The 26,626-nt window shown below is 42.6% G+C and overlaps 1 protein-coding gene across 1 annotated transcript in view; it reads left to right on the top strand.

The window, feature by feature from the left end:
- The window catches only part of LOC115123638 (glutamate receptor 1-like), a 116,441-nt gene that overhangs the window by 63,958 nt on the left and 25,857 nt on the right, over positions 1–26,626 (top strand). Inside the window, exons 4-11 of the mRNA XM_065023943.1 lie at positions 6,262–6,449; positions 8,143–8,196; positions 12,460–12,618; positions 12,702–12,869; positions 13,718–13,822; positions 17,097–17,207; positions 21,696–21,902; positions 24,631–25,163. Of these exons, the coding sequence (XP_064880015.1) occupies positions 6,262–6,449; positions 8,143–8,196; positions 12,460–12,618; positions 12,702–12,869; positions 13,718–13,822; positions 17,097–17,207; positions 21,696–21,902; positions 24,631–25,163 (1,525 nt within the window). The remainder of the gene's footprint in view (positions 1–6,261; positions 6,450–8,142; positions 8,197–12,459; positions 12,619–12,701; positions 12,870–13,717; positions 13,823–17,096; positions 17,208–21,695; positions 21,903–24,630; positions 25,164–26,626) is intronic.

The following is a 26,626-nucleotide window of genomic DNA, read 5'->3' as shown; positions in this document are numbered from 1 at the left end:
TCAGGAAAAAGTTAGTAATCTGATTACAAACCGCGTTACTTTTGTAACACGTTAACCAAAACACTGTACATTACTGTGTTCAGAAAGTAGTCATACCCCTTGACTTGTTCCACATTTTGTTAAAAGATTTTCTCACAATAATGACCCCGTAATGACAACGTTTTAAATAGGTTTTTAGGTTATTCTTTTTTGCTCATTTTTTGAAAATGAAATACATAAATATCTAACTGACATAAGTATTCACAACCCTTTGCTATGAAACTCCAGATTGAGCTCATGTGTATCCACTTTCCTTGGGATGTCACTACAACTTTATTGGAGTTCACCTGTGGGCCAATTCAATTGTTTGGACATGACAGGAAAAAAAACACACCTGTCTACAAGGTCCCACAGTTGACGGTGTATGTTAGACCAGAATCTATACCATGAAGACTATCTCTGAGATATAACTGTGATGAGGCATTTATCTGGGGAAGGGTATAAAACTATTGAAAGTTTCCAAGAGCACAAACTGAGCAACCAGGCAACAATGACCTTGGTCAGAGAGGTGACCTAGACCCCAATGACCACTCGGACAGAACTACAGAGTTCCTTGGCTGAGATGGGAGAACCTACCAGATGTCTCTACAGCTCTTAACCAATCTGGTCTTTATGGGAGAGTGGCCAGACGGAAGCCACTCCTGAGAAAAAGGCACATGACACATAGAGTTTGCAAAAATGCTTGTGAAAGACTGAGACCGTAAGGCAAAAGATCCTGTGGTCTAATGAAACAAAATGTTAACTCTTTAGCCTGAATGCAAAGCGCTATGTCTGGAGAAAACCAAGCACAGCTCATCACCTGTCTAACACCATCCCTACCCTGAAGCATGGGGGTGGCAGCATCATGCTATGGGGATGCTTTTCAGAGGCAGGGACTGACTGGTAAGACTGGTAAGACTGGTAAGGATATAAGGAACAATAAATGGAGCCAAATACAAGCCAACCCTTGATGAGGACCTGCTTCAGAGTGCAAACAAGGACAGGACAATAACCCAAAGCATACAGCCAAAGCAACGCTGAAATGCTTCAGAACAAAAATGTGAAAGTCATTGAGTGGCCCAGCCAAAGTCCAGACTTTAGTCTCATTGAAGATCTGTGGAAGACTTGAAGATTGTTGTTCATGGTCGCTCCCCATATAATTTAACAGAGCTTGAAAAAATCAGCAAGGAAGAACGGAAGAAAATCCACAAATCTAGATGTGCAAAGCTGAAACAGACATACCCAAGACTATGTAAAGCTGATACAGACATACCCAAGACGACATAAAGCTGATACAGACATACCCAAGACTACGTAAAGCTGATACAGACATACCCAAGACGACATAAAGCTGATACAGACATACCCAAGACGACGTAAAGCTGATACAGACATACCCAAGACGACATAAAGCTGATACAGACATACCCAAGACTACGTAAAGCTGATACAGACATACCCAAGACAACATACTGTAAAGCTGATACAGACATACCCAAGATGACGTAAAGCTGATACAGACATACCCAAGACAACATACTGTAAAGCTGATACAGACATACCCAAGATGACATAAAGCTGAAACAGACATACCCAAGACTACGTAAAGCTGATACAGACATACCCAAGACTATGTAAAGCTGATACAGACATACCCAAGATGGCATAAAGCTGTAATCACCGCCAAAGGTGCTTCTACAAAGTATTGACTCAGGGGTGGGAATAAACATTTCTAAAAACATGTTTTCACTTTGTCATTATGGGGTATTGTGTGTACATGAGTGAGACAAACATATTTTTAATCCATTTTTGAAATTCAGTCTGTAACACTACAAAATGTGGAATAAATCAAGGGGTTCTAAATACTTTCTGAAGGCTCTGAATATGGGGGAATACTGATGAGCCAGGGTTATAGATAAGGGGAAGGAATGGCATTAATCCAAGTGGTTCAGCTGCATTCACACGTCATCTGTCTACGTTCTAAGTCATGTTCCTCAAAGAGAGAAGAAGAGAGAAGAAGAGAGGTGAGGAAGGAAGCAGGGGGGGGAGAAGTTCTCTCCACTTCATAGATCTTTCTCACTGTCATCACCCCAGACTCCAGATTAACCCAGTGCAAAAAATACTCAGCATTTCCATTTCCAGTATTGAAAGGGGGGGGAACCAAATGCTACATTTGGTCGTTTTCAAACTCAGGGCCCTTGGGAAAGCAGATATGAAGCAGCACATTTACTTTGGCTGAGGAGAATACACAGGCATTCAGGCAGCAGCACCTCAGCCTGGCTGTCACAGTTTTAGGTGCGGTGACAGTGATTTCAGGTGACTGCCGTGAAAACAACCGGAGCAACTCTGCCTCGTACACAGTCTTCTGTGTAGCTCTTGAAATCCTCTTTTCTCTATATGCAGCAGTGCTGTGCTAAACAAACCACTCCTGATCACAAAAGCATTACACCTTTATAATACCAGTTTATTTACTAATCTACTATTAAAGAAAAGAGTACACGTGTTCAATAGAAGATGAGAGTAGAGGAAATCAACTGAGGCTTCACTGGATACGTTCAGTCAACTCAAGTGCTTCTGTAAGTCACAACGGCATTGGAGCTTGCCCCATACAGCAGGTGAAGCCAAGAAAAGAGATGTAAAGAAAAGAGATGTAAATAAAGAATGTAAAGAAAAGAGATGTAAAGAAATAATGTGTAAAGAAAAGAGATGTAAAGAAAGAATGTTTAGAAAAGATATGTAAAGAAAAGAGATGTAAAGAAAGAATGTGTAAAGAAAAGAGATGTAAAGAAAGAATGTGTAAAGAAAAGAGATGTAAAGAAATAATGTGTAAAGAAAAGAGATGTAAAGAAAGAATGTGTAAAGAAAAGAGATGTAAAGAAAGAATGTAAAGAAAGAATGTAAAGAAAAGAGATGTAAAGAAAGAATGTGTAAAGAAAAGAGATGTAAAGAAATAATGTGTAAAGAAAAGAGATGTAAAGAAAGAATGTTTAGAAAAGAGATGTAAAGAAAAGAGATGTAAAGAAAGAATGTGTAAAGAAAAGAGATGTAAAGAAAGAATGTAAAGAAAAGAGATGTAAATAAAGAATGTGTAAAGAAAAGAGGTGTAAAGAAAGAATGTTTAGAAAAGAGATGTAAAGAAAAGAGATGTAAAGAAAGAATGTGTAAAGAAAAGAGATGTAAAGAAAAGAGATGTAAAGAAAAAATGTAAAGAAAGAATGTAAAGAAAAGAGATGTAAAGAAAGAATGTGTAAAGAAAAGAGATGTAAAGAAAGAATGTTTAGAAAAGAGATGTAAAGAAAGAATGTGTAAAGAAAAGAGATGTAAAGAAAGAATGTAAAGAAAAGAGATGTAAATAAAGAATGTGTAAAGAAAAGAGGTGTAAAGAAAGAATGTTTAGAAAAGAGATGTAAAGAAAAGAGATGTAAAGAAAGAATGTGTAAAGAAAAGAGATGTAAAGAAAAGAGATGTAAAGAAAGAATGTGTAAAGAAAAGAGATGTAAAGAAAAGAGATGTAAAGAAAGAATGTAAAGAAAAGAGATGTAAAGAAAGAATGTAAAGAAAAGAGATGTAAAGAAAGAATGTGTAAAGAAAAGAGATGTAAAGAAAGAATGTAAAGAAAAGAGATGTAAAGAAAGAATGTGTAAAGAAAAGAGATGTAAAGAAAGAATGTAAAGAAAAGAGATGTAAAGAAAGAATGTAAAGAAAAGAGATGTAAAGAAAGAATGTAAAGAAAAGAGATGTAAAGAAAGAATGTAAAGAAAGAATGTGTAAAGAAAATAGATGTAAAGAAAGAATGTGTAAAGAAAAGAGATGTAAAGAAAGAATGTGTAAAGAAAAGAGATGTAAAGAAAATAGATGTAAAGAAAGAATGTGTAAAGAAAATAGATGTAAAGAAAGAATGTGTAAAGAAAATAGATGTAATGAAAGAATGTAAAGAAAGAATGTGTAAAGAAAAGAGATGTAAAGAAAGAATGTGTAAAGAAAATAGATGTAAAGAAAGAATGTTTAGAAAAGAGGTGTAAATAAAAGAGATGTAAAGAAAATAGAGCTAAAGAAAATAGATGTAAAGAATATAGATGTAAAGAAAAGAGATGTAAAGAAAGAATGTGTAAAGAAAAGAGATGTAAAGATTATAGATGTAAAGAAAGACTGTGTAAAGAAAAGAGATGTAAAGAAAATATATGTAAAGAAAGAATGTGTAAAGAAAATAGGTGTAAATGACATTTTAGTGAATACAAAGGATCAAAAGGAAAGTTCATAATAAGATCATTTTACTCGTCAATTGTTACCCCAGGTCCAACTGAATTACTGACTACTGCTTTATCCCAACCTTTGAAAGACACTCGTACAGTACATATACAGGCTGGAGAGGTTGGATCAGGGGACTGTTACAGACATATGGAGACTGGATCAGGGGACTGTTACAGACATATAGAGGCTGGAGCAGGGGATTGTTACAGACATATAGAGACTGGAGCAGGGGACTGTTACATACAGTACATATAGAGACTGGAGCAGGGGACTGTTACATACATATAGAGGCTGGATCAGGGGACTGTTACATACAGTACATATAGAGACTGGAGCAGGGGACTGTTACATACATATAGAGGCTGGATCAGGGGACTGTTACAGACATATAGAGGCTGGATCAGGGGACTGTTACAGACATATAGAGACTGGATCAGGGGACTGTTACAGACATATAGAGGCTGGATCAGGGGACTGTTACATACATATAGAGGCTGGATCAGGGGACTGTTACATACATATAGAGGCTGGATCAGGGGACTGTTACATACACTACATATAGAGACTGGATCAGGGGACTGTTACATACATATAGAGGCTGGATCAGGGGTCTGTTACAGACATATAGAGACTGGATCAGGGGACTGTTACATACATATAGAGGCTGGATCAGGGGACTGTTACATACATATAGAGGCTGGATCAGGGGAATGTTACAGACATATAGAGGCTGGATCAGGGGTCTGTTACATACATATAGAGGCTGGATCAGGGGTCTGTTACATACATATAGAGGCTGGATCAGGGGAATGTTACATACATATAGAGGCTGGATCAGGGGTCTGTTACATACATATAGAGGCTGGAGCAGGGGACTGTTACATACATATAGAGGCTGGATCAGGGGACTGTTACAGACATATAGAGACTGGATCAGGGAACTGTTACATACATATAGAGGCTGGATCAGGGGACTGTTACATACATATAGAGTTTGTAAGTCGCTCTGGATAAGAGCGTCTGCTAAATGACTTAAATGTAAATGTAAATGTAGAGACTGGATCAGGGGACTGTTACAGACATATAGAGGCTGGATCAGGGGACTGTTACATACATATAGAGGCTGGATCAGGGGACTGTTACATACATATAGAGGCTGGATCAGGGGACTGTTACAGACATATAGAGGATGGATCAGGGGACTGTTACAGACATATAGAGACTGGATCAGGGGACTGTTACATACATATAGAGGCTGGATCAGGGGACTGTTACATACATATAGAGTTTGTAAGTCGGACTGTTACAGACATATAGATGCTGGATCAGGGGACTGTTACACTGGGCGCCCGTGGAGCAGTTGTTGTGGGAGGTTAAGTGACTTGCTAAAGGGGAACAACAGCAGGCAATGGCATCTAGGATTAGATACCAGCAACCCTCTGATTGTTCGCTCACTTCCTGAAAGATTCTGTTCTCTGTCAGACCCAGGATTCAAACTGGCAACCCTCCTACTGCGAGTTCGCCTTTCCCGAGTGGTGCAGCGGTCTACGGCACTGCATCTCAATGCTAGAGGCATCACTACAGACCCTGGTTCGATTCCAGGCTGTATCGCAACCGGCCATGATTGGGAGTCCCATAGGGCGGCTCACAATTGGCCCGGCGTCGTCCAGATTAGGGTTTGGCCGGGGTAGGCCTTCAATATAAATAACAATTTGTTCTTAGCTGACTTGCCTAGTTAAATACAGGTTAAATAAATAATACAAATAAGCGCTAGGCTACCTGCACCCCGTCACCTAAGTGTGGTTTACTTCACCTAAGTAAAGTACCTAAGTGTGGTTTACTTCACCTAAGTAAAGTACCTAAGTGTGGTTTACTTCACCTAAGTAAAGTACCTAAGTGTGGTTTACTTCACCTAAGTAAAGTACCTAAGTGTGGTTTACCATCCAATATGCCCAGACTAATTAGTGTGTACCTTCGGTGTTTGTCTTGTAGGCCTGACAGTGCTGCAGAAGATTCTGGATACAGCAGCAGAGAGGACATGGCAGGTGACATCAGTAAACCTGGACAGTGGTATGGATCAGGTGGCCTTCCTGAAGGTGGTTCAGGACCTAGAGAAGAAGAAGGAGTACAACATCATCCTGGACTGTGAGCTGGAGAGACTCAACTTGATCCTCAACCTGGTAAATAACATCACATTGATAGACAGTCCAGTAATGAAACAAGGGGGAGGTGACTATTGAGAGCTTAATGCATGAAGAGATGGTCTGTAAACTAGACAGATTCGTTCAGTAATTGGATTGGATGGGTTCACACCAACAAGAAGACCATGCAGCTAGAGTAACAAAATAACCCTTCCTCCTCTTACTGAGTATTACAACTCAAGCTATTGACAAAGGTTCAGTTACAAGGGTTCAGTTTGAACACTGCTTGGTACTGTTATAGTGTCTCTGTTCTATACTGGGCCAGTCTCAGGGGGACAGTGGGGGGAAGTTTGTCATGAAGACAAAGATAGATGTGTATGACTTGGATTCCATGCTGCTGCTGGAAGATCATATCATCAGCCAGTTCTCCAGGGACTATATTGTTCCCTGGTACCATTTATATATTGTACTATAAATAGAATCTCCACAGTGAGTAGAGCTGGACTAAAACTATTCAAAAACCTAGCTTAAGAAACATCCATAGCAGACCTTTTTATAAATGTAGTCTATCTTGTTTGGGAGGGATAACAGTTCCTTTGAGCTATTTTGAATATGTAAAATCTCTTTTGTCCCGTTGGGCCAGTAGCCGAGAGGTCACTGGTTCAAATCCTTAAGCCGACTCGGTGAAAAATCTTGTCGATTTGCCCTTGAGCAAGGCACTTAACACTAATTGCTCTCGTACGTCGCTTTAGATAAGAGCTTCTGCTAAATGACTCAAATGTAAAAATGTCATGGTTTCTGAATAGCAGAGAGCTAGTGAAATTAGCATATTCAAAAATATGTAGTTTACAGCTAAGCGTTTAGAAATATGGTCAATTATCTCTGACGGCTGCTTCATTCTGTCTCCCAGAGGCCATCCCGGGCCTATCCATCACAGGTGTACTAGTGATTTTGATACAGATTGTGAACATGTAGTCATTAACGCTCTAATTGGGCTTCCCACAGTGACAGATGCCAAATCCTTCCCAGCCCTCCGCTGTGAGTTGTTCCAGCTGCCCCCTTTCTGCTGAGCACTGATATTTTACTCAGACATGCAGGCAGAGACAGGAGATGAGTAATTCATTTCCTCAAAGACAGGAACAATTAGCTTCTATTTGGGAGGACTGCGATACATTTCTTTTTAATTGAACAATTATTCAACTAGGCATGTCAGTTAAGAACAAATTCTTATTTACAATGACGGCCTACCCCGGCCAAACCCTAGGGATGGAAGGTAGCCTAGTGGTTAGAGCTTTGGACTTGTAACCGAAAGGTTTCTAGATCAAATCCCTGAGCTGACAAGGTTAAACTCTGTCGTTCTGCCTCCTGAACAAGGCAGTTAACCCACTGTTCCCCAGTAGGCTGTCATTGTAAATAAGAATTTGTTCTTAACTGACTTGCCTACTTAAATAAAGATATATTTAAAAAAATGTAAACCTAACCCGGATGACACTGGGCCAATTGTGCACCACCCTATGGGATTCCCAATCACAGCCAGATGTGATACAGCCTGGAGTCAAACCATGGACTGTAGTGACGCCTCTTGCACTGAGATGCAGTGCCCTTAAACAGCTGTGCCACTCAGGATTAATGGGACACCTCAAGCCACATCTGGAATGCAATAGCTTTTAAAATGCTTTCATTGACGTGTTGCCAAATGGACATCATTTCCCCATTTTGTTATGTTTTCCAGATCGCTGCTCAGAAGAAGAACCTAAAAAATTACCACTACATATTGGCAAACCTGGTAAGTCTAGCCCTCTCTGAAACAATAGAAGCTTTGATGCAACATGCAGGCTCCAGTGTAATTTCATTGTAATTTTATTTTCAATCCATCTGAAATGTCTTCTTTGTAGATATTGCTGGAGCTCCCAGTCAAGAGAACTCTGTGAAATTGTGAAATTGATAGGATTGTTGTTGTTGTTGTTGTTGTTCTGATCACAACGCTACTGACGCCCCCATTGAGAAGTAAAATAACACTGTACCTTCATCCCCACTGAACGATTACAAACACGTAAGCACAACTGTAGTTTCATCTTCTGCCGAATTGATGGAAACCGATTGTTTAGACTAATCTATGGTGGCGTTGTTCCATGATTTGGTGCCTGTTCATCTTCTCTGTATCTGACAGACCAGTAGAGCTTCTGCTTGTCTGTGCAGAACACAATGTAGACAGATTGCTGATTACCAGCTGAGCAAGTATATGATCATTTCTACTCCTTTAAGACAATTGTAGGGCTCTGAGCTTCTTTGTGTGTGTGTGTGTGTGTGTGTGTGTGTGTGTGTGTGTGTGTGTGTGTGTGTGTGTGTGCATGGGCGTGTGTGTGTGTGTGCATGGGCGTGCTTGTACATGCTTACACTATACTTGCGCATATATATGGTTGGTTTTATATATTTGGTATATGAATGTGTGTGTGCTTTTGTTCTTTGCGTAACTAAACAGAAGTTTGTTTTCCATTATTATTAATGGGCTCAATTCATTGCTTCATGTTAATATTCATTGGCCACCAGACCCAATGAGTTCCTAAATAGCAGCAATAGTAGGTAGGAACTCTGTTCGAATGATTCTGCAATCCACACATATCCAATTGTAGTGAAGCATAGTTGCCTCGTAAGTCATTCCATGTCTAGGTTTGCCTGTCACGTTAGCATAGCTTCATATAGAGATCAGAGGTCAACTGTCACCCATGAAGCGACAAGCTAGCCTCTATTTTAAATCAAATCCAATTGTATTTGTCACATGCGCCGAATACGACAGATGTAAACCTTACAGTTAAATGCTTACTTACAAGTCCTTAACCAACAATGCAGTTTTAAGAAAAATACCTAAAAATATATATATATATAAATAAATGTAGCAAATAATTAGAGAGCAGCAGTAAAATAACCATAACGAGGCTATATACAGGGGGTAAGAAAAATTATTTGTCCAGTTCAAAGTGAGTAATCGCTGTTCTGATGTCCAGAAGCTCTTTTCGGTCATAAGAGACGGTAGCAGCAACATTATGTACAAAATAAGTTACAAACAATGTGGGGAAAAATAAATAAATAGCATAGTTGGTTAAGAGCCCATAAAACAGCGGCCATCTTTCTATGTTTGCCAGTGAGTGAGAACGTTAGCATAGCTTCATATAGAGATCAACCACCCGAGCCACTGCCTGTTCACCCCGCAATCATCCAGAAGGCGAGGTCAGTACAGGTGCATCAAAGCTGGGACTGAGAGACTGAAAAACAGCTTCTATCTCAATGCCATCAGACTGTTAAACAGCCATCACTAGCACATTAGAGGCTGCTGCCTATAGACATAGACTAGGAATCACTGGCCACTTTAAGGAATGGAACACTAGTCACTTTAATAATGTCTACATATCTATCATTACTCATCTCATATACTGTATTCTATACTATTCTACTGTATCTTAGTCACTTAATAATGTTAACATATATATCATTACTCATCTCATATGTATATACTGTATTCCATACTATTCTACTGTATCTTAGTCTATGTATTACTCATATGTATATACTGTATTCCATACTATTCTACTGTATCTTAGTCTATGCATTACTCATCTCATATGTATATACTGTATTCTATACTATTCTACTGTATCTCATTCACTTAATAATGCTTACATATCTATCATTACTCATCTCATATGTATATACTGTATTCTATACTATTCTACTGTATCTCATTCACTTAATAATGCTTACATATCTATCATTACTCATCTCATATGTATATACTGTATTCCATACTATTCTACTGTATCTTAGTCTATGCATTACTCTCATTCATTCTATACTATTCTAATGTCTATATTACATATGTATATACTGTATTCTATACTATTCTACTGTATCTCATTCACTTAATAATGCTTACATATCTATCATTACTCATCTCATATGTATATACTGTATTCCATACTCTTCTACTGTATCTTAGTCTATGTATTACTCATCTCATATGTATATACTGTATTCCATACTATTCTACTGTATCTTAGTCTATGCATTACTCATCTCATATGTATATACTGTATTCTATACTATTCTACTGTATCTCATTCACTTAATAATGCTTACATATCTATCATTACTCATCTCATATACTGTATTCTATAATATTCTACTGTATCTTAGTCCGCAATAACATCTGCTAATCAACATGTATGTGACCAATAAAATGTGATTTGATTTGATTTGAGATCTGAGGTCAGCTGTCGCCCATGAAGCAACAAGCTAGCCGCTTGCTCTAGTGGTATGTCGTCTTGTGTTATACACAGTACTTCACCAGGAGAGGATGCTGTATGTTTGGCTTAAGAGTTGCATGTCAGGTCTAAACATCCACTCCAGAGGGCTCAACTCAAGAGGTCTAGAAACATTTGTTGTGGTAGAACACGTAAAGTGGACTGTGAAATATAGGGGGGGGGACGGTGACTTCACCGTCAGGATTGTTAAATTCCTAACTGGATTGAGCCGTAGGAAACATAGATAATAATGATTATAAAGGTGGCAAGATGCAACACTCCGTGGTTCCTTACCATTTGAACCATTTGCCAGATGGGGCACACGTACACACTCACACACACACACACACACATGCTCGCACACACACACACACACAAACACACATGCTCGCACACACACACACACACAAACACACTCATACTCCCTCTGTTTATTGATTAAGTATGGTCTATGTAACGAAACGTGATCTTAGTTATCAGCCTGTGAAGACTCCCTAAACTTCCAACACTCATGCTTATTATTTATAGCCTCGGGGGGGAGAATGGAATATGTGATCTGGGACTTTTTATCATTCAAATAAAGCATTCAAAGAGCATTTGCTGAAGCCTGTTTCCGAGGCTAGCTGCAGCGTGACTCCAGCTGGGTAAGTTTAATGTAGTTAGACGTTCTTACTCTGGAGACACAGGTAATTAAATGCAAACAAGGTGAGGGGAGCCGCTCCCACTTGGTTGTCCACCATATCCCTAAGTCAATCAAAGATAGCACTAGGAACAATTCAATTTGAAGATCCGGAATAACCTCCGACAAGCAGATTTGTAATTACATGTCCTTGTTCCACTTGTGTAATAACCTATACAGCTAAAACCCTTATTACAGTATAATTACACAGTATTTACATAGTAACTACATGTAACTACTATGTTATAAATATCATGTATTGCTATTTAGTTACATATTCATTAGTGTACATTTAAGGTGAAGTTCCATTTTGAAGTCATCATGCAGGTGTCTGATGTGTGTTTTAATGGACTGTACACATTTCCTTGAATGCTCAGAGACTGTGGGAGTGCTGTCCCGCGTTTGACTTGATTCTATCTTATATATTAAAATAGTAAAAGAGGGCAGATGCAGTTGAAAAGACATCTGCTTGTCAAACTGTAGAATAGTGGTTTATCCTTTCCTGCTTCATAGATTTGTAGTGACTGCCTGGATCTGCCTGGATCTGCCCACTGGGCACAGACATCAGTTCAACATCTAGTTTTGATTTACATTTGGTTGAGTTGTCAACTAACGTGAATTCAATGTGAAATCAACAAAAACAGTCACAATGTCGTGGATATGGGTACAAATGTGGCTGAAAATATTCAAAATTCCCAGACGTTGATGACTTCATTTAAATCCAATCAGTTTTCCATGTTGATTCCACGTCAGCTCATTGACTTTTAGGTGTTGAAATGACGTGGAAACAACGTTGATTCAACGTCAGCACATTGACTTTTAGGTGTTGAAATGACGTGGAAACAACGTTGATTCAACAAGTTTTTGCCCAGTGGGTGACTTCTCCAGTGGGGTTGAACAGCTGAATAGCAGCTCTAAGACATCGAAGCTTTCAGTACCGGCACTCTGAAAACACACTGTCATCCAAGGATCTGCTCCATCCTTACGGCTAAGCCATGTTTGGTTCTGTTTTGTTTACTTAGCTTAAGTTTGCTTCTGTTCTATGGTAAGAATTTGATTCCTTCTTTCTCAGGGATTTTTGGACATGAACTTCACTGAGTTCCAGAAGAGTGGTGCCAACATCACCGGGTTCCAACTAATGAACTACTCAGACGAAAATGTCAGCAAGGTCATAGAGGAATGGGTGGACTTTGACAGCAAAGACCTTAAGCTACCCAAGAGAAGACTGAAGGTATGATCAAACTGTCTCAGAGATCTTTCCATTCATTTTCTCAAGATTCCAATAATGTTGCCTCCTTGGAATTGTCCTCTTAGTACACGGGAGCCCTCACATACGACGGAGTGAGCGTCATGGCAACCGCCTTTCAGAACCTTCGGAAGCAGCGTATTGACATCTCCCGGCGAGGCAACGCTGGCGAGTGTCTGGCCAACCCACCAGCTCCCTGGGGCCAGGGTATCGACATCCAGAGAGCCCTACAGCAGGTAGGCAGATAGCACCACTCACTCCACAGCCACAGAGAATAGAAGGACTAGGCTTCAAACTCAACGCTAGCTGCACAGGCAATTAATCATGTATGACTATGAGAAATACTGTACAATAGAAAACAATACTAGCTTAATTAAGTACTATTGTGTTAAACCCTCAGTTAAATGCAAACTTGTGAGCTATATGTACAGTAATCCTTAAATAGTTATCTTGTGACCTGTAGAATTGTAGGATTTCAAATATTATGTTTGATATCATGCAATGTCAAAACAACCAGCTGGTAATATTGGAATCCTGAAATAGCAATCTTGTGTTCTTGAGATAAGAAAATGACATTTTTGCAGTTTTTGTTCCTAGCTATAATATAATCATACAGTATTGTGTAAAAAATATATTATATCGGTGGTAGGCAACAGGTGGCCCGCAGGCCAAAACTGGCCCATCAAGTGATTCTTTTTGGGGCTCATCAAAGTTTTTAGTAAAAAAAAGAATAATCATTATAGGATTTGAGCTTTTGGTTTAAAAAAAGGACTGATAAATCACCAGGAAATCACTCAAATTGAGTTTAATTTAGTAAATCTGTTCCCAAATATTCCCACCAATATAAAAAGGAGACGTTATAACGTGATCAAAGAAATCTCTTTTCCCCCAACCATCCGCTCAGACAAACATCTTCCCGCAGCTGAATCTAGTTGCCTACCCTTGTATTAGGTGTTGATTTCTTTGCGTACTGTAGCGAGTTGAGCGTTATTCGTTTCTCAGATTCCAGGTTGCACAGATACAGGTCTCAGAGAGTTAACAGTTCTTCATACCAATCCTGGTCCATATCTGGTTTGTCCTACAGGTTCGAATTGAGGGCTTGACTGGACATGTCCAGTTTAACGAGAAAGGCCATCGGACCAACTACACAGTCAGCGTCATGGAGCTGAGCCCGAGTGGACCGCTGAAGGTGAACTGGGACTTGTCCGTAACCTCTAGAATTATCAATCAACCTCTTTTTATCCTCCTCAGGGGAAATATGTTGTGTTAGATAGTTAGGTCGGATACTGTATGACACTTGACCTTACCAGTAGGAGTAATTCATCAGAAAACATCACCCTCAATGGACTCATCATCTCAACTGTAATTGTCTGGACACATTGTTTTCATCTTAACTAGCCAAATTGTACCACTGGAGCCAAATTGAACCACTGGAGCCAAATTGAACCACTGGAGCCAAATTGAACCCCTGGAGCCAAATTGAACCACTGGAGCCAAATTGAACCACTGGAGCCAAATTGAACCACTGGAGCCAAATTGAACCCCTGGAGCCAAATTGTACCACTGGAGCCAAATTGAACCACTGGAGCCAAATTGAACCCCTGGAGCCAAATTGAACCACTGGAGCCAAATTGAACCCCTGGAGCCAAATTGTACCCCTGGAGCCAAATTGAACCCCTGGAGCCAAATTGAACCACTAGAGCCAAATTGAACCCCTGGAGCCAAATTGAACCCCTGGAGCCAAATTGTACCCCTGGAGCCAAATTGAACCACTGGAGCCAAATTGAACCCCTGGAGCCAAATTGAACCCCTGGAGCCAAATTGAACCCCTGGAGCCAAATTGAACCACTAGAGCCAAATTGAACCGCTGGAGCAAAATTGGCTTTGCAAAAAATGAATGTCCAATGTTCACATCATACCAGTATGTGACATATTTGTTTTCATAGCTCAGTTGTAGGATTTTCATATTATTTATTCATATCCGAAGAATTTGTTTGTCAATCAGAAAATGAATTTCCCTAGCTCTTCGAGTTTCTAATATATCAATATATATTTCATTTGGGAAAATGCACAGCATATCAGAGTAAATGAGCTCAGCAAAAAAAGAATCGTCCCTTTTTCAGGACTCTGTCTTTCAAAGATAATTAGTAAAAATCCAAATAACTTCACAGATTTTCATTGTAAAGGGTTTAACACTGTTTCCCATGCTTGTTCAATGAACCATGAACAGTTAATGAACATGCACCTGTGGAACGGTCGTTAAGACACTAACAGCTTACAGACGGTAGGCAATTAAGGTCAGAGTTATGAAAACTTAGGACACTAAAGAGGCCTTTCTACTGACTCTGAAAAACACCAAAAGAAAGATACCCAGGGTCCCTGCTCATCTGTGTGAACGTGCCTTAGGCATGCTGCAAGGAGGCATGAGGACTGCAGATGTGGCCAGGGCAATAAAATTGCAATGTCTGAACTGTGAGATGCCTAAGACAGCGCTACAGGTAGACAGGACGGACAGCTGATCGTCCTCGCAGTGGCAGACCACGTGTAACAACACCTGCACAGGATTGGTACATCCGAATATCACACCTGGGGGACAGGTACAAGATGACAACAACAACTGCCCGAATTACACCAGGAACACACAATCCCTCCATCAGTGCTCAGACTGTCCGCAATAGGCTGAGAGAAGCTGGACTGAGGGCTTGTAGGCCTGTTGTAAGGCAGGTCCTCACCAGACATCACCAGCAACAACGTCGCCTATGGGTACAAACCCACCATTACTGGACCAGACAGGACCGAAGGAATGAGCGTTACACCGAAGCCTGTACTCTGGAACGGGATCGATGGAGGGTGGAGGTGGAGGGTCCATCATGGTCTGGGGCGGTGTGTCCCAGCATCATCGGACTGAGCTTGCTGTCATTGCAGGGAATCTCAAAGCTGTGCGTTACAGGGAAGACATAATCCTCCCTCATGTGGTCCCCTTCCTGCAGGCTCATCCTGACATGACCTTCCAGCATGACAATGCCACCAGCCATACTGCACGTTCTGTGTATGATTTTCTGCAAGACAGGAATGTCACTGTTCTGCCATGGCCAGCGACTAGCCCAGATCTCAATCCCATTGAGCACGTCTGGGACCTGTTGGATCGGAGGGTGAGGGCTAGGCCCATTCCCCCCAGAAATGTCCGGGAACTTGCAGTTGTCTTGATGGAAGAGTGGGGTAACATCTCACAGCAAGAACTGGCAAATCTGGTGCAGTCCATGAGGAGGAGATGCACTGCAGTACTTAATGCAGCTGGTGGCCACACCAGATACTGACTGTTACTTTTGATTTTGACCCCTCCCCCCTTTGACACTTTATTCAATTTCTGTTAGTCACACGTCTGTGGAACATGTTCAGTTTATGTCTCAGTTGTTGAGTCTTGTTATGTTCATACAAATATTTACACATGTTAAGTTTGCTGAAAATAAATGCAGTTGACAGTGAGAGGATGTTTCTTTTTTTGCTGAGTTTACATGAATGCAACCATTGGCTATAGTACTCAGTGAAAAAGCAGCTCATTGGCTATAGTACTCAGTGAACCAGCAGCTCATTGGCTATAGTACTCAGTGAACCAGCAGCTCATTGGCTATAGTACTCAGTGATCTTGCATACTGTATTTGGAGCAAATTCCTCGTATCATTTGGCATGCAAGGTATTTGTACATAAAGATGACTCTCTTTAATGTTATCACCGACACAGTCTTACAACCTGAGAGTAAGATAAGCTGGCCCTGACGTACGATAGGAGTACGATAGGAGGTCTTGGTTATCACTGACTAGCGGATTAGCTATATGAGTTAATGGATGTTCTTATACCCAAAAAAAGAGGTGTAATGGGTTTGCACTCAAAAAATATATTGCATAAAGCTTACTTCATCATTCAATTTTTTTCTCTCACTGCGTCAGGGATAGTTTCGTCTTTACAGCCTTCTTTAGTGTTTAGGTACAACTTTCTGTAATTCAAAACAGCATTTGTAGGGAACAGCAGATGGGTAGCAGGTGGTTGTAATCAGGGTTGCCACTCATCTGCCAATCAGGGATGTGGCTTTTCTGGTCTACCTGTATACAGACTAGTCATAAAAAAAGATACACTTATAGGGTAATTATAGGGTATGGAAGCGGACACAAAGCACAACTCACAAAATCAATCGCCCCAGGTGTCCACTAGCCTAAATACATCACATCATTTGATGAGATAGCCCACCACAAAGAACATCAGGCAGAGCTGTTCATAAATATTCAGGGCCCTCATAAACGATATGCTGAATCTGATATGGACAGTGTTCTTATGCCCACGCTACGTGTGTGGAGGCTAATTGTGCTTCATAAAGCCAGTGATATTAATATGTCTTACACTATAAATAGAAGTGTATGATTTCCTCGTCTGTGTGTGTTGATAGACTGTACTCTTTCTGACTGTAGGTGGGCTACTGGAACGAGAACGAGAACTATGTGAACACAGCGGTATACACGCCGGTGGTTGAAGAGTTCTTCGGACTGCAAAACAGGACCTACATAGTGACCAGTATCCTTGTGAGTCTCACTAGAATGAATGAATTACATTTTATTTTCGTGTCAAATCGGCAGTTGCCTTATGGGATTAATTGATACATAAACAAACATTACAATAATTCACTGTGATAATTTAAGTAATACTTCTTCTTCTAGCTTAACTGATAGGCTCAATGTTTGGATTTTGATAATGGGTTTCACTGACGAAAAAAGGACAATTGTTTGAGGCTGTGTTTGATATGACTATACTGGAAAATAGGGATTTTTAGGTTGGATTCACACAGGGATAGAAATTAGTGGCAACTATCCCAGAAAAAATTGGACAGTGAATTTATTTTTACTTTTCATATCCAAACGGCAGGGTTTATATTTTATACAGCACATTCATCCATCTAAGCAATCCCTAAAATGGGCTATCATTACCAGTGGGTCAAGTCATCTACATGAGGGAGGGAAGGGGAGAGAGAGAAAGAGAGAGAGAGAGGGAGAGCGCAAGAGAGGGAGAGGGAGAGAGTAAGGGATGGGGAGGGAGAGAGTAATGGATGGGGAGAGAGAGAGAGGGAGAGAGAGAGAGGGAGAGCGCAAGAGAGGGAGAGAGTAAGGGATGGGGAGGGAGAGAGTAATGGATGGGGAGAGAGAGAGAGAGGGAGAGTAAGGGATGGGGAGGGAGAGAGAGAGAGGGAGAGTAAGGGATGGGGAGGGAGAGAGTAATGGATGGGGAGAGAGAGAGAGAGAGAGAGGGGGGAGAGTAAGGGATGGGGAGGGAGAGAGTAATGGATGGGGAGAGAGAGAGGGAGAGTAAGGGATGGGGAGGGAGAGAGTAAGGGTTGGGGAGAGAGAGAGAGAGAAGAAAGGGAGAGTAAGGGATGGGGAGGGAGAGAGAGAGAGAGGGAGAGTAAGGGATGGGGAGGGAGAGAGTAATGGATGGGGAGAGAGAGAGAGAGAGAGAGAGGGAGAGTAAGGGATGGGGAGGGAGAGAGAGAGGGAGAGTAAGGGATGGGGAGGGAGAGAGTAAGGGATGGGGAGAGAGAGAGAGGGGGAGAGCGCAAGAGAGAGTGGGAGAGGGAGAGAGTAAGGGATGGGGAGAGAGAGAGAGAGGGGGGAGAGTAAAGGATGGGGAGGGAGAGAGAGCCCTTGTGTGTCTCAAAATGCTTCTGGCTAAATCTGAACTCTGAAATACTGTCCTTGTGAAATTATCTCAGCCCCACTATTTCCCGATTGTACTCTATGTTGTGTTCACCTGTGGCCTGGCCATGAGGGCTGCTTTCACAGCAGCTCTGTTCTGCTTTACCTGGAGGGTAGACCCAGAGCTCCACACAGCCCCTTTACAGTCATCCTGGCCTGGCCAGTCAGAAATAGCAGGAGTGCTGCTTGCCCATCAGATCTGAGTCACTCGACACTGAGGAGAAGGTGTGAGATTGTGTCCAGATCCCCGGGGGTAGCCACTTCCTCGCTATGAATAATGTCATTTGAAGGCCCCTTCGTATACACAAAGCAATTGACAGAAATTGATGTGAAGCCCCATGGTTGTAAACAAGTTAATGTATTATACCGTACCATGTACACGTTTTTTATCCAGGGCCCCCTTTATAACGTTTGAAAAATGTCACAAATGCCTTCCCAAATGTTATTCCGCGACCAAATATGTTTTATTATGGTCATTTATATGAACCCTCAATTTAATTATATTACTCTCTTTTACAGAAAGTGATTAGATCAATTGATAGCGACGGAGTATCAGTATACTTTCCAAGCAAAGTCAGACTCCTCAACTTTAGAAATGCGTAGCTCAGCTTCCGAATATCATAAAGACAAACCAAAGTTATTTCCATATGCATCCGAGGGACTCAGAGACCCAAAGCATCACAGATTTATGCGTCGTTTTAGATTTAGTATAAACAATTGCGACATACCTATGGTATGTACTCTTTTTACCCCTCAAATTAATGCAAGTCCCTGGGAACCCCTAGAGGACATTGTCCCAGAGAAAGCTGGACATGGAAAGTCCCTGGGAACCCCTAGAGGACATTGTCCCAGAGAAAGCTGGACATGGAAAGTCCCTGGGAACCCCTAGAGGACATTGTCCCAGAGAAAGCTGGACATGGAAAGTCCCTGGGAACCCCTAAGTCCCAGAGAAGCTGGGAAAGTCCCCCCCTAGAGGAATTGTCCCAGAGAAAGCTGGACATGGAAAGTCCCTGTCCCAGAGAAAGCTGGACATGGAAAGTCCCTGGGAACCCCTAGAGTACATTGTCCCAGAGGAAGCATGTCCCAGACATGGAAAGTCCATGGAAAGTCCCTGGGAACCCCTAGAGGACATTGTCCCAGAGGAAGCTGGACATGGAAAGTCCCTGGGAACCCCTAGAGTACATTGTCCCAGAGAAAGCTGGACATGGAAAGTCCCTGGGAACCCCTAGAGGACATTGTCCCAGAGGAAGCTGGACATGGAAAGTCCCTGGGAACCCCTAGAGTACATTGTCCCAGAGAAAGCTGGACAATGCAAGTCCCTGGGAACCCCTAGAGTACATTGTCCCAGAGAAAGCTGGACATGGAAAGTCCCTGGGAACCCCTAGAGTACATTGTCCCAGAGAAAGCTGGACATGGAAAGTCCCTGGGAACCCCTAGAGGACATTGTCCCAGGGAAAGCTGGACATGGACAGTCCCTGGGAACCCCTAGAGTACATTGTCCCAGAGAAAGCTGGACAATGCAAGTCCCTGGGAACCCCTAGAGTACATTGTCCCAGAGAAAGCTGGACATGGAAAGTCCCTGGGAACCCCTAGAGGACATTGTCCCAGGGCTGGAAAAAGTCCCTGGGAACCCCTAGAGGACATTGTCCCAGAAAGTCCCTGGGAACCCCTAGAGGACATTGTCCCAGAGAAAGCTGGAAAAAGTCCCTGGAACATGGAAAGCTGGACCCTGGGAACCCCTAGAGGACATTGTCCCAGAGAAAGCTGGACATGGAAAGTCCCTGGGAACCCCTAGAGGACATTGTCCCAGGGAAAGCTGGACCCTGGGAACCCCTGGAAAGTCCCCCTGGGAACCCCTAGAGTACATTGTCCCAGAGAAAGCTGGACATGGAAAGTCCCTGGGAACCCCTAGAGTACTAGAGTACATTATCCCAGAAAGAAAGCTGGACATGGAAAGTCCCCCTGGGAACCCCTAGAGTACATTGTCCCAGAGAAAGCTGGACATGGAAAGTCCCTGGGAACCCCTAGAGGACATTGTCCCAGAGAAAGCTGGACATGGAAAGTCCCTGGGAACCCCTAGAGGATATTGTCCCAGAGAAAGCTGGACATGGAAAGTCCCTGGGAACCCCTAGAGGACATTGTCCCAGAGAAAGCTGGACATGGAAAGTCCCTGGGAACCCCTAGAGGACATTGTCCCAGAGAAAGCTGGACATGGAAAGTCCCTGGGAACCCCTAGAGTACATTGTCCCAGAGAAAGCTGGACATGGAAAGTCCCCCCTAGGGAACCCCTGGAGAGTACATTGTCCCAGAGAAAGCTGGACATGGAAAGTCCCTGGGAACCCCTAGAGGACATTGTCCCAGAGAAAGCTGGACATGGAAAGTCCCTGGGAACCCCCTAGAGGACATTGTCCCAGAGAAAGCTGGACATGGAAAGTCCCTGGAAAGCTGGACATGGAAAGTCCCTGGGAACCCCTAGAGTACATTGTCCCAGAGAAAGCTGGACACGGAAAGTCCCTGGGAACCCCTAGAGTACATTGTCCCAGAGAAAGCTGGACAATGCAGATCCCTGGGAACCCCTAGAGGACATTGTCCCAGAGAAAGCTGGACATGGAAAGTCCCTGGGAACCCCTAGAGTACATTGTCCCAGAGAAAGCTGGACATGGAAAGTCCCTGGGAACCCCTAGAGGACATTGTCCCAGAGAAAGCTGGACATGGAAAGTCCCTGGGAACCCCTAGAGGACATTGTCCCAGAGAAAGCTGGACATGGAAAGTCCCTGGGAACCCCTAGAGGACATTGTCCCAGAGAAAGCTGGACATGGAAAGTCCCTGGGAACCCCTAGTGTACATTGTCCCAGAGAAAGCTGGACATGGAAAGTCCCTGGGAACCCCTAGAGTACATTCTCCCAGAGAAAGCTGGACAATGCAGGTCCCTGGGAACCCCTAGAGTACATTGTCCCAGAGAAAGCTGGACATGGAAAGTCCCTGGGAACCCCTAGAGTACAGGTTGGGAACCCCTAGTCCCAGAGAAAGCTTGTCCCAGAGAAAGCTGGACATGGAAAGTCCCTGGGAACCCCTAGAGTACATTGTCCCAGAGAAAACTGGACAATGCAAGTCCCTGGGAACCCCTAGAGTACATTGTCCCAGAGAAAGCTGGACATGGAAAGTCCCTGGGAACCTCTAGAGTACATTGTCCCAGAGAAAGCTGGACATGGAAAGCTTTATAAATGTCCCTTTTAAAAATGTGTGAAAAATTAATGGTGAATGCGTGCAGAGTGAAGGAAACCATGAAAAACAAACATCAATGTTGTCCTTCATGTTCCCTAGGAATCTCCATATGTGATGCTGAAGAAAAATCATGAGCAGCTGGTGGGGAACGATAAGTATGAGGGCTATTGTGTGGAGCTGGCCGCCGAGATCGCCAAGCATGTGGGCTATACTTATAAACTGGAGATCGTAGGGGATGGAAAGTACGGAGCCAGAGACGCTGAGTCCAAGATGTGGAACGGGATGGTGGGCGAGCTCGTTTATGGGGTTAGTAACCATCTCATGAACACACTGGGCAACTCACTAGGCTCTGAGAGAGGAGAAATGTGTTAATTGTACAGTCTCAGTCAACACAGCTGTCCATGGAATTCGGCCAATAGCAAGGACACATTTTGAATGAAACCACTTTCGGTTTATATACTCTAGTAGCAGTAACCAAAATGTTGCAGATGTGGTACAGTATCTGTCGTTTATACAACGGGTGGGTCTAATCCTGAATGCTGATTGGTTAGAACCGCATTCCAGCCGGTGTCTATTCCACAAGTTACTACCAGCTAAATCTATGAGGTTAAAATGCCTATTTACTGTGTTCCATCTGACTGTGCAATCCACTGTCTCATCAGCCCAGCCAGGCAATTTATAGACTTCATCTTCACTATAAAAAGCATCTTGACATTATTTCACATTTCTTTTAGACTAACATGTAGTTTTCCAAGTACACACCATCTTTTATCTCAACCTTCACTCTAGCCTTTTCCCCCAGTCAATATTCAAGATTCAATATTCAAGATTCAATATTCAAGATTCAATATTCAAGATTCAATATTCAAGATTCAATATTCATACAGACACGACGTTAAGCCTTAAATCCAAACATAACAAATGCACGCAAAAGACGTGTGCAATGATACATACTAAATACGTGAAAACAAATTCAATGTGGCCTTTAGTATAAATAATGTTTCCGTTGTGTTATTTTACAAGTCTGGAGCATATACTTATCTACATTGTACATTTGTACATACATTTGTACATACATTTGTACATTTGTACATACATTTGTACATACGTTTGTACATTTGTACATACATTTATACATACATTTGTACATACATTTGTACATTTACAACTGTAGCCAAAGGACATACTGCAGGGCATGCTTATTTCATTCCAATATTATGTGTTTTTTTTATGTTTTACATACATTCTTTGTGATAACATCAATAACATCGTGTTGGAGAAGTATTTCACAGCTTTACTTCAGAAAGGATGCCGCGTGTCCTTACAAGTTCTGAGATATATTCGGACAAAGGTCTATACCTCTCACTTGACATATCCAGCAGCTTCCTCAATGTCAAAACACAATTCAGATGGGCCTTGATAGGCTGCCAATGTTGAAGTGATAGTGTGACAAGAAGTCAAAAGCTGTTGTCTGGTAACCAAAGAATTGGGCAACAGGCAACAGATTGAGAGCAGTACAGTATCTGGATTTGTATTCCAGGAAAGCTGTTATTGAAACGTCCAGAACTGTCACTTCTCATATCTTCCATTGTTCATGTGAGTCATGTCAAAGCACTATTTCTCTGCCCTCAGGAAGTTCAGATGAAAGATACGCTCCTAGTTTGGTCTAGGGTACAGTAGAATATTTGTTCTGTCCTTACAATGACAGAGGTGCTGTGTGGACACCACCAAATCAAGTCTCGCTTGGAGGGGTTTTTATTTTTTTCTCTCAGTGTTGTAAGCCTAATATTTCTTGAAAGGGATTCATTATTATTCAGCTTGAAAAAACTCAGTGTTTATGTTAGCTGGAGAGTGATTTTAGAAACTTGTCTTATGGGAACAGAGTTTACTATTACTGAGCCGTATGCTAATCCTTGTGATTTACATTCCTTCACATCACCTTAAAGGGGCAATCTGCAGTTGTTACATCCATTTTTATTTATTTTTAACTTACGGACCCATTGATTCTTGAATAAAATTGCTTATTGATGCCTCATGAGCTTAGTTCAACTTTTGTACCCCATCAGAACCCAAAATATAAGCTTGTTTTACTCCATTATTATAAACAAAGTAAATGTAAACAGACACCAATAGCCTCAAGATATGGTTAAAAATATAATTCGGTGTCGTGGATGGTAAGTCCTTGAATCGATAGCTCTGTCTATGAATTGAAAATGGTTACATTTATTTTTTTCTTTATTTAACTAGGCAAGTCAGTTAAGAACAATTTCTTATTTACAGTGACTGCCTACACCAGCCAAACCTGGACGACGCTGGGCCAATTGTGCGCCTACCTATGGGACTCCTATGGGACTCCCAATCACAGCTGGTTGTGATACAGCCTTCGAGCACTGAGATGCAGTGCCTTAGACCGCTACGCCACTCAGGAGCCCTGGTTTCTTTAGCCACATTCCTCAGCTTTTTACCAAAGCAGGGGAAATTATTTGTTATTGTTGCAATTGCTGATTGCCCCTTTAAGGAAATGCTTTTGTCATATCCACTTGAAGTCTTTATGGCTGGAAGGACGAATACAGACATGGATTTCTGAGTGTAGGGATAATGTTTGAAGGACAAATACAGACGTGGATTTCTGAGTGTAGGGATAATGTTTGAAGGACAAATACAGTCGTGGATTTCTGAGTGTAGGGATAATGTTTGAAGCACAAATACAGACGTGGATTTCTGAGTGTAGGGATAATGTTTGAAGGACAACTACAGACGTGGATTTCTGAGTGTAGGGATAATGTTTGAAGGACAAATACAGACGTGGATTTCTGAGTGTAGGGATAATGTTTGAAGGACAACTACAGACGTGGATTTCTGAGTGTAGGGATAATGTTTGAAGGACAAATACAGACGTGGATTTCTGAGTGTAGGGATAATGTTTGAAGGACAAATACAGACGTGGATTTCTGAGTGTAGGGATAATGTTGGTGAATGATACATTGAGGGAGAGCTACATAGATGAACACGTAATTCTCTCCTTGACTCCTAGAAAGCAGATGTAGCAGTAGCCCCGTTGACCATCACCCTGGTGAGAGAGGAGGTGATCGACTTCTCCAAGCCCTTCATGTCCCTGGGCATCTCCATCATGATCAAGAAGCCCACCAAGTCAAAACCTGGAGTCTTCTCCTTCCTCGACCCACTGGCCTACGAGATCTGGATGTGCATCGTGTTTGCCTACATCGGTGTGAGCGTGGTTCTCTTCCTGGTCAGCCGCTTCAGCCCATACGAGTGGCAGGGGGACGACTCAGAGGGAGAGGAGGGCCAAGAGCAGCAGCAGAGACATCAGTCGTTCAGTCCCAGGAGAGAGCCAGGACAGTCCCAGTCCCAACCGGGACAAAACCAGGGCCAAGGACAGGGCCAGTCCCAGTCCCAACCGGGCCAAAACCAGGGCCAAGGACAGGGCCAGGGCCAAGGACAGGGCCAGAGCCCGAGTGAGGGGCACACCAATGAGTTTGGGATATTCAACAGCTTGTGGTTCTCGCTGGGCGCCTTCATGCAGCAGGGCTGTGACATCTCGCCAAGGTAGGCAAACCTTTTTTCGACCCCCCACTGTTACCTGTAGTGTTTCCACTAACAACATCCTTTCACACTATAAAAGTCTCCCCACGGTGAAGACATGGAAGATGAGTCATCAGCAGAAAGGATACAGAGGCATCCTGCCGAACAGAACAGATCAGATCGGAAGACATCAGAACATATCAGAAAATAACCGATCAGAACAGCAGAAAATAACAGAACAGAATAGAACAGATCAGAACAGATCAGATTAGAACAGACCAGAACAGATCAGAACAAAACAAGAACAGACTGACTGACAGTATGACTGGACTGGGCCTTCAGGAGCCTGTGTTCTTATCACAACCCAAGACAGCAGTCATGGGGTGCAGGCCAGACCCTTGTGTGGCGTTCCCTAGGTCCAAGCCCAGCCCCAGGGTCCAGTCCAGGCTGCTGTTGGAGGTGCGTGTAGTTGTGCTCTTATCAGGGCAGACGTGGACATCAGAAGAAGCTTCTCAAAGAAGAGAGACAAAGATACTCCCTAAGATAAGGGTATTTTTGGCACACGAAAGAGGGTTTATTTTTCATGTTGATTCTTGGTGAATTGGAATTGGAGAAATTAGATGGATTCAGATTCAGTTACGGTTCTTACAGGATTCCTTCCTTCCTGTGAGTTAACGTGAAAAGAACCCTTTCGGATGGATAACTTTACATTGTGCCTCCTGGATCTCGTTGAAAGAAAATATATTTTCAGATATATTGGATTGCAACTGCGTTGGTTGTATGTACTGCAGATCTATGTGTGGCCTTATTCATTGCTCCCTTGCCACATGGCAGGAGTACCATAATCATTATCACAATGCCCAGCTAACCATAACCTATGTCCTGCGCCCCTCCCTGCCTGCCTGCCTAGCCTGACCCAAGCCTGCCCCTTTGTTTCCAGCTAACCATAACCTATGTCCTGCGCCCCTCCCTGCCTGCCTGCCTAGCCTGACCCAAGCCTGCCCCTTTGTTTCCAGCTAACCATAACCTATGTCCTGCGCCCCTCCCTGCCTGCCTGCCTAGCCTGACCCAAGCCTGCCCCTTTGTTTCCAGCTAACCATAACCTATGTCCTGCCTGCCTGCCTCCCTGCCTTTGCCTGCCTAGCCTGCCTGCCTAGCCCAAGCCTGCCCCTTTGTTTCCAGCTAACCATACCCTATGTCCTGCGCCCCTCCCTGCCTGCCTGCCTAGCCTGACCCAAGCCTGCCCCTTTGTTTCCAGCTAACCATAACCTATGTCCTGCGCCCCTCCCTGCCTGCCTGCCTAGCCTGACCCAAGCCTGCCCCTTTGTTTCCAGCTAACCATAACCTATGTCCTGCGCCCCTCCCTGCCTGCCTGCCTAGCCTGACCCAAGCCTGACCCTTTGTTTCCAGCTAACCATACTGTACGGTGTATATTATATATTATTATTATTATTATTGTATATTATTATATTATCAATTTATTCCTT

The sequence above is a fragment of the Oncorhynchus nerka genome, linkage group LG10, assembly GCF_034236695.1.
Source record: "Oncorhynchus nerka isolate Pitt River linkage group LG10, Oner_Uvic_2.0, whole genome shotgun sequence".
Classification (NCBI taxonomy): Eukaryota; Metazoa; Chordata; class Actinopteri; order Salmoniformes; family Salmonidae; genus Oncorhynchus; species Oncorhynchus nerka.
This window is presented reverse-complemented; position numbering and strand designations above follow the sequence as displayed.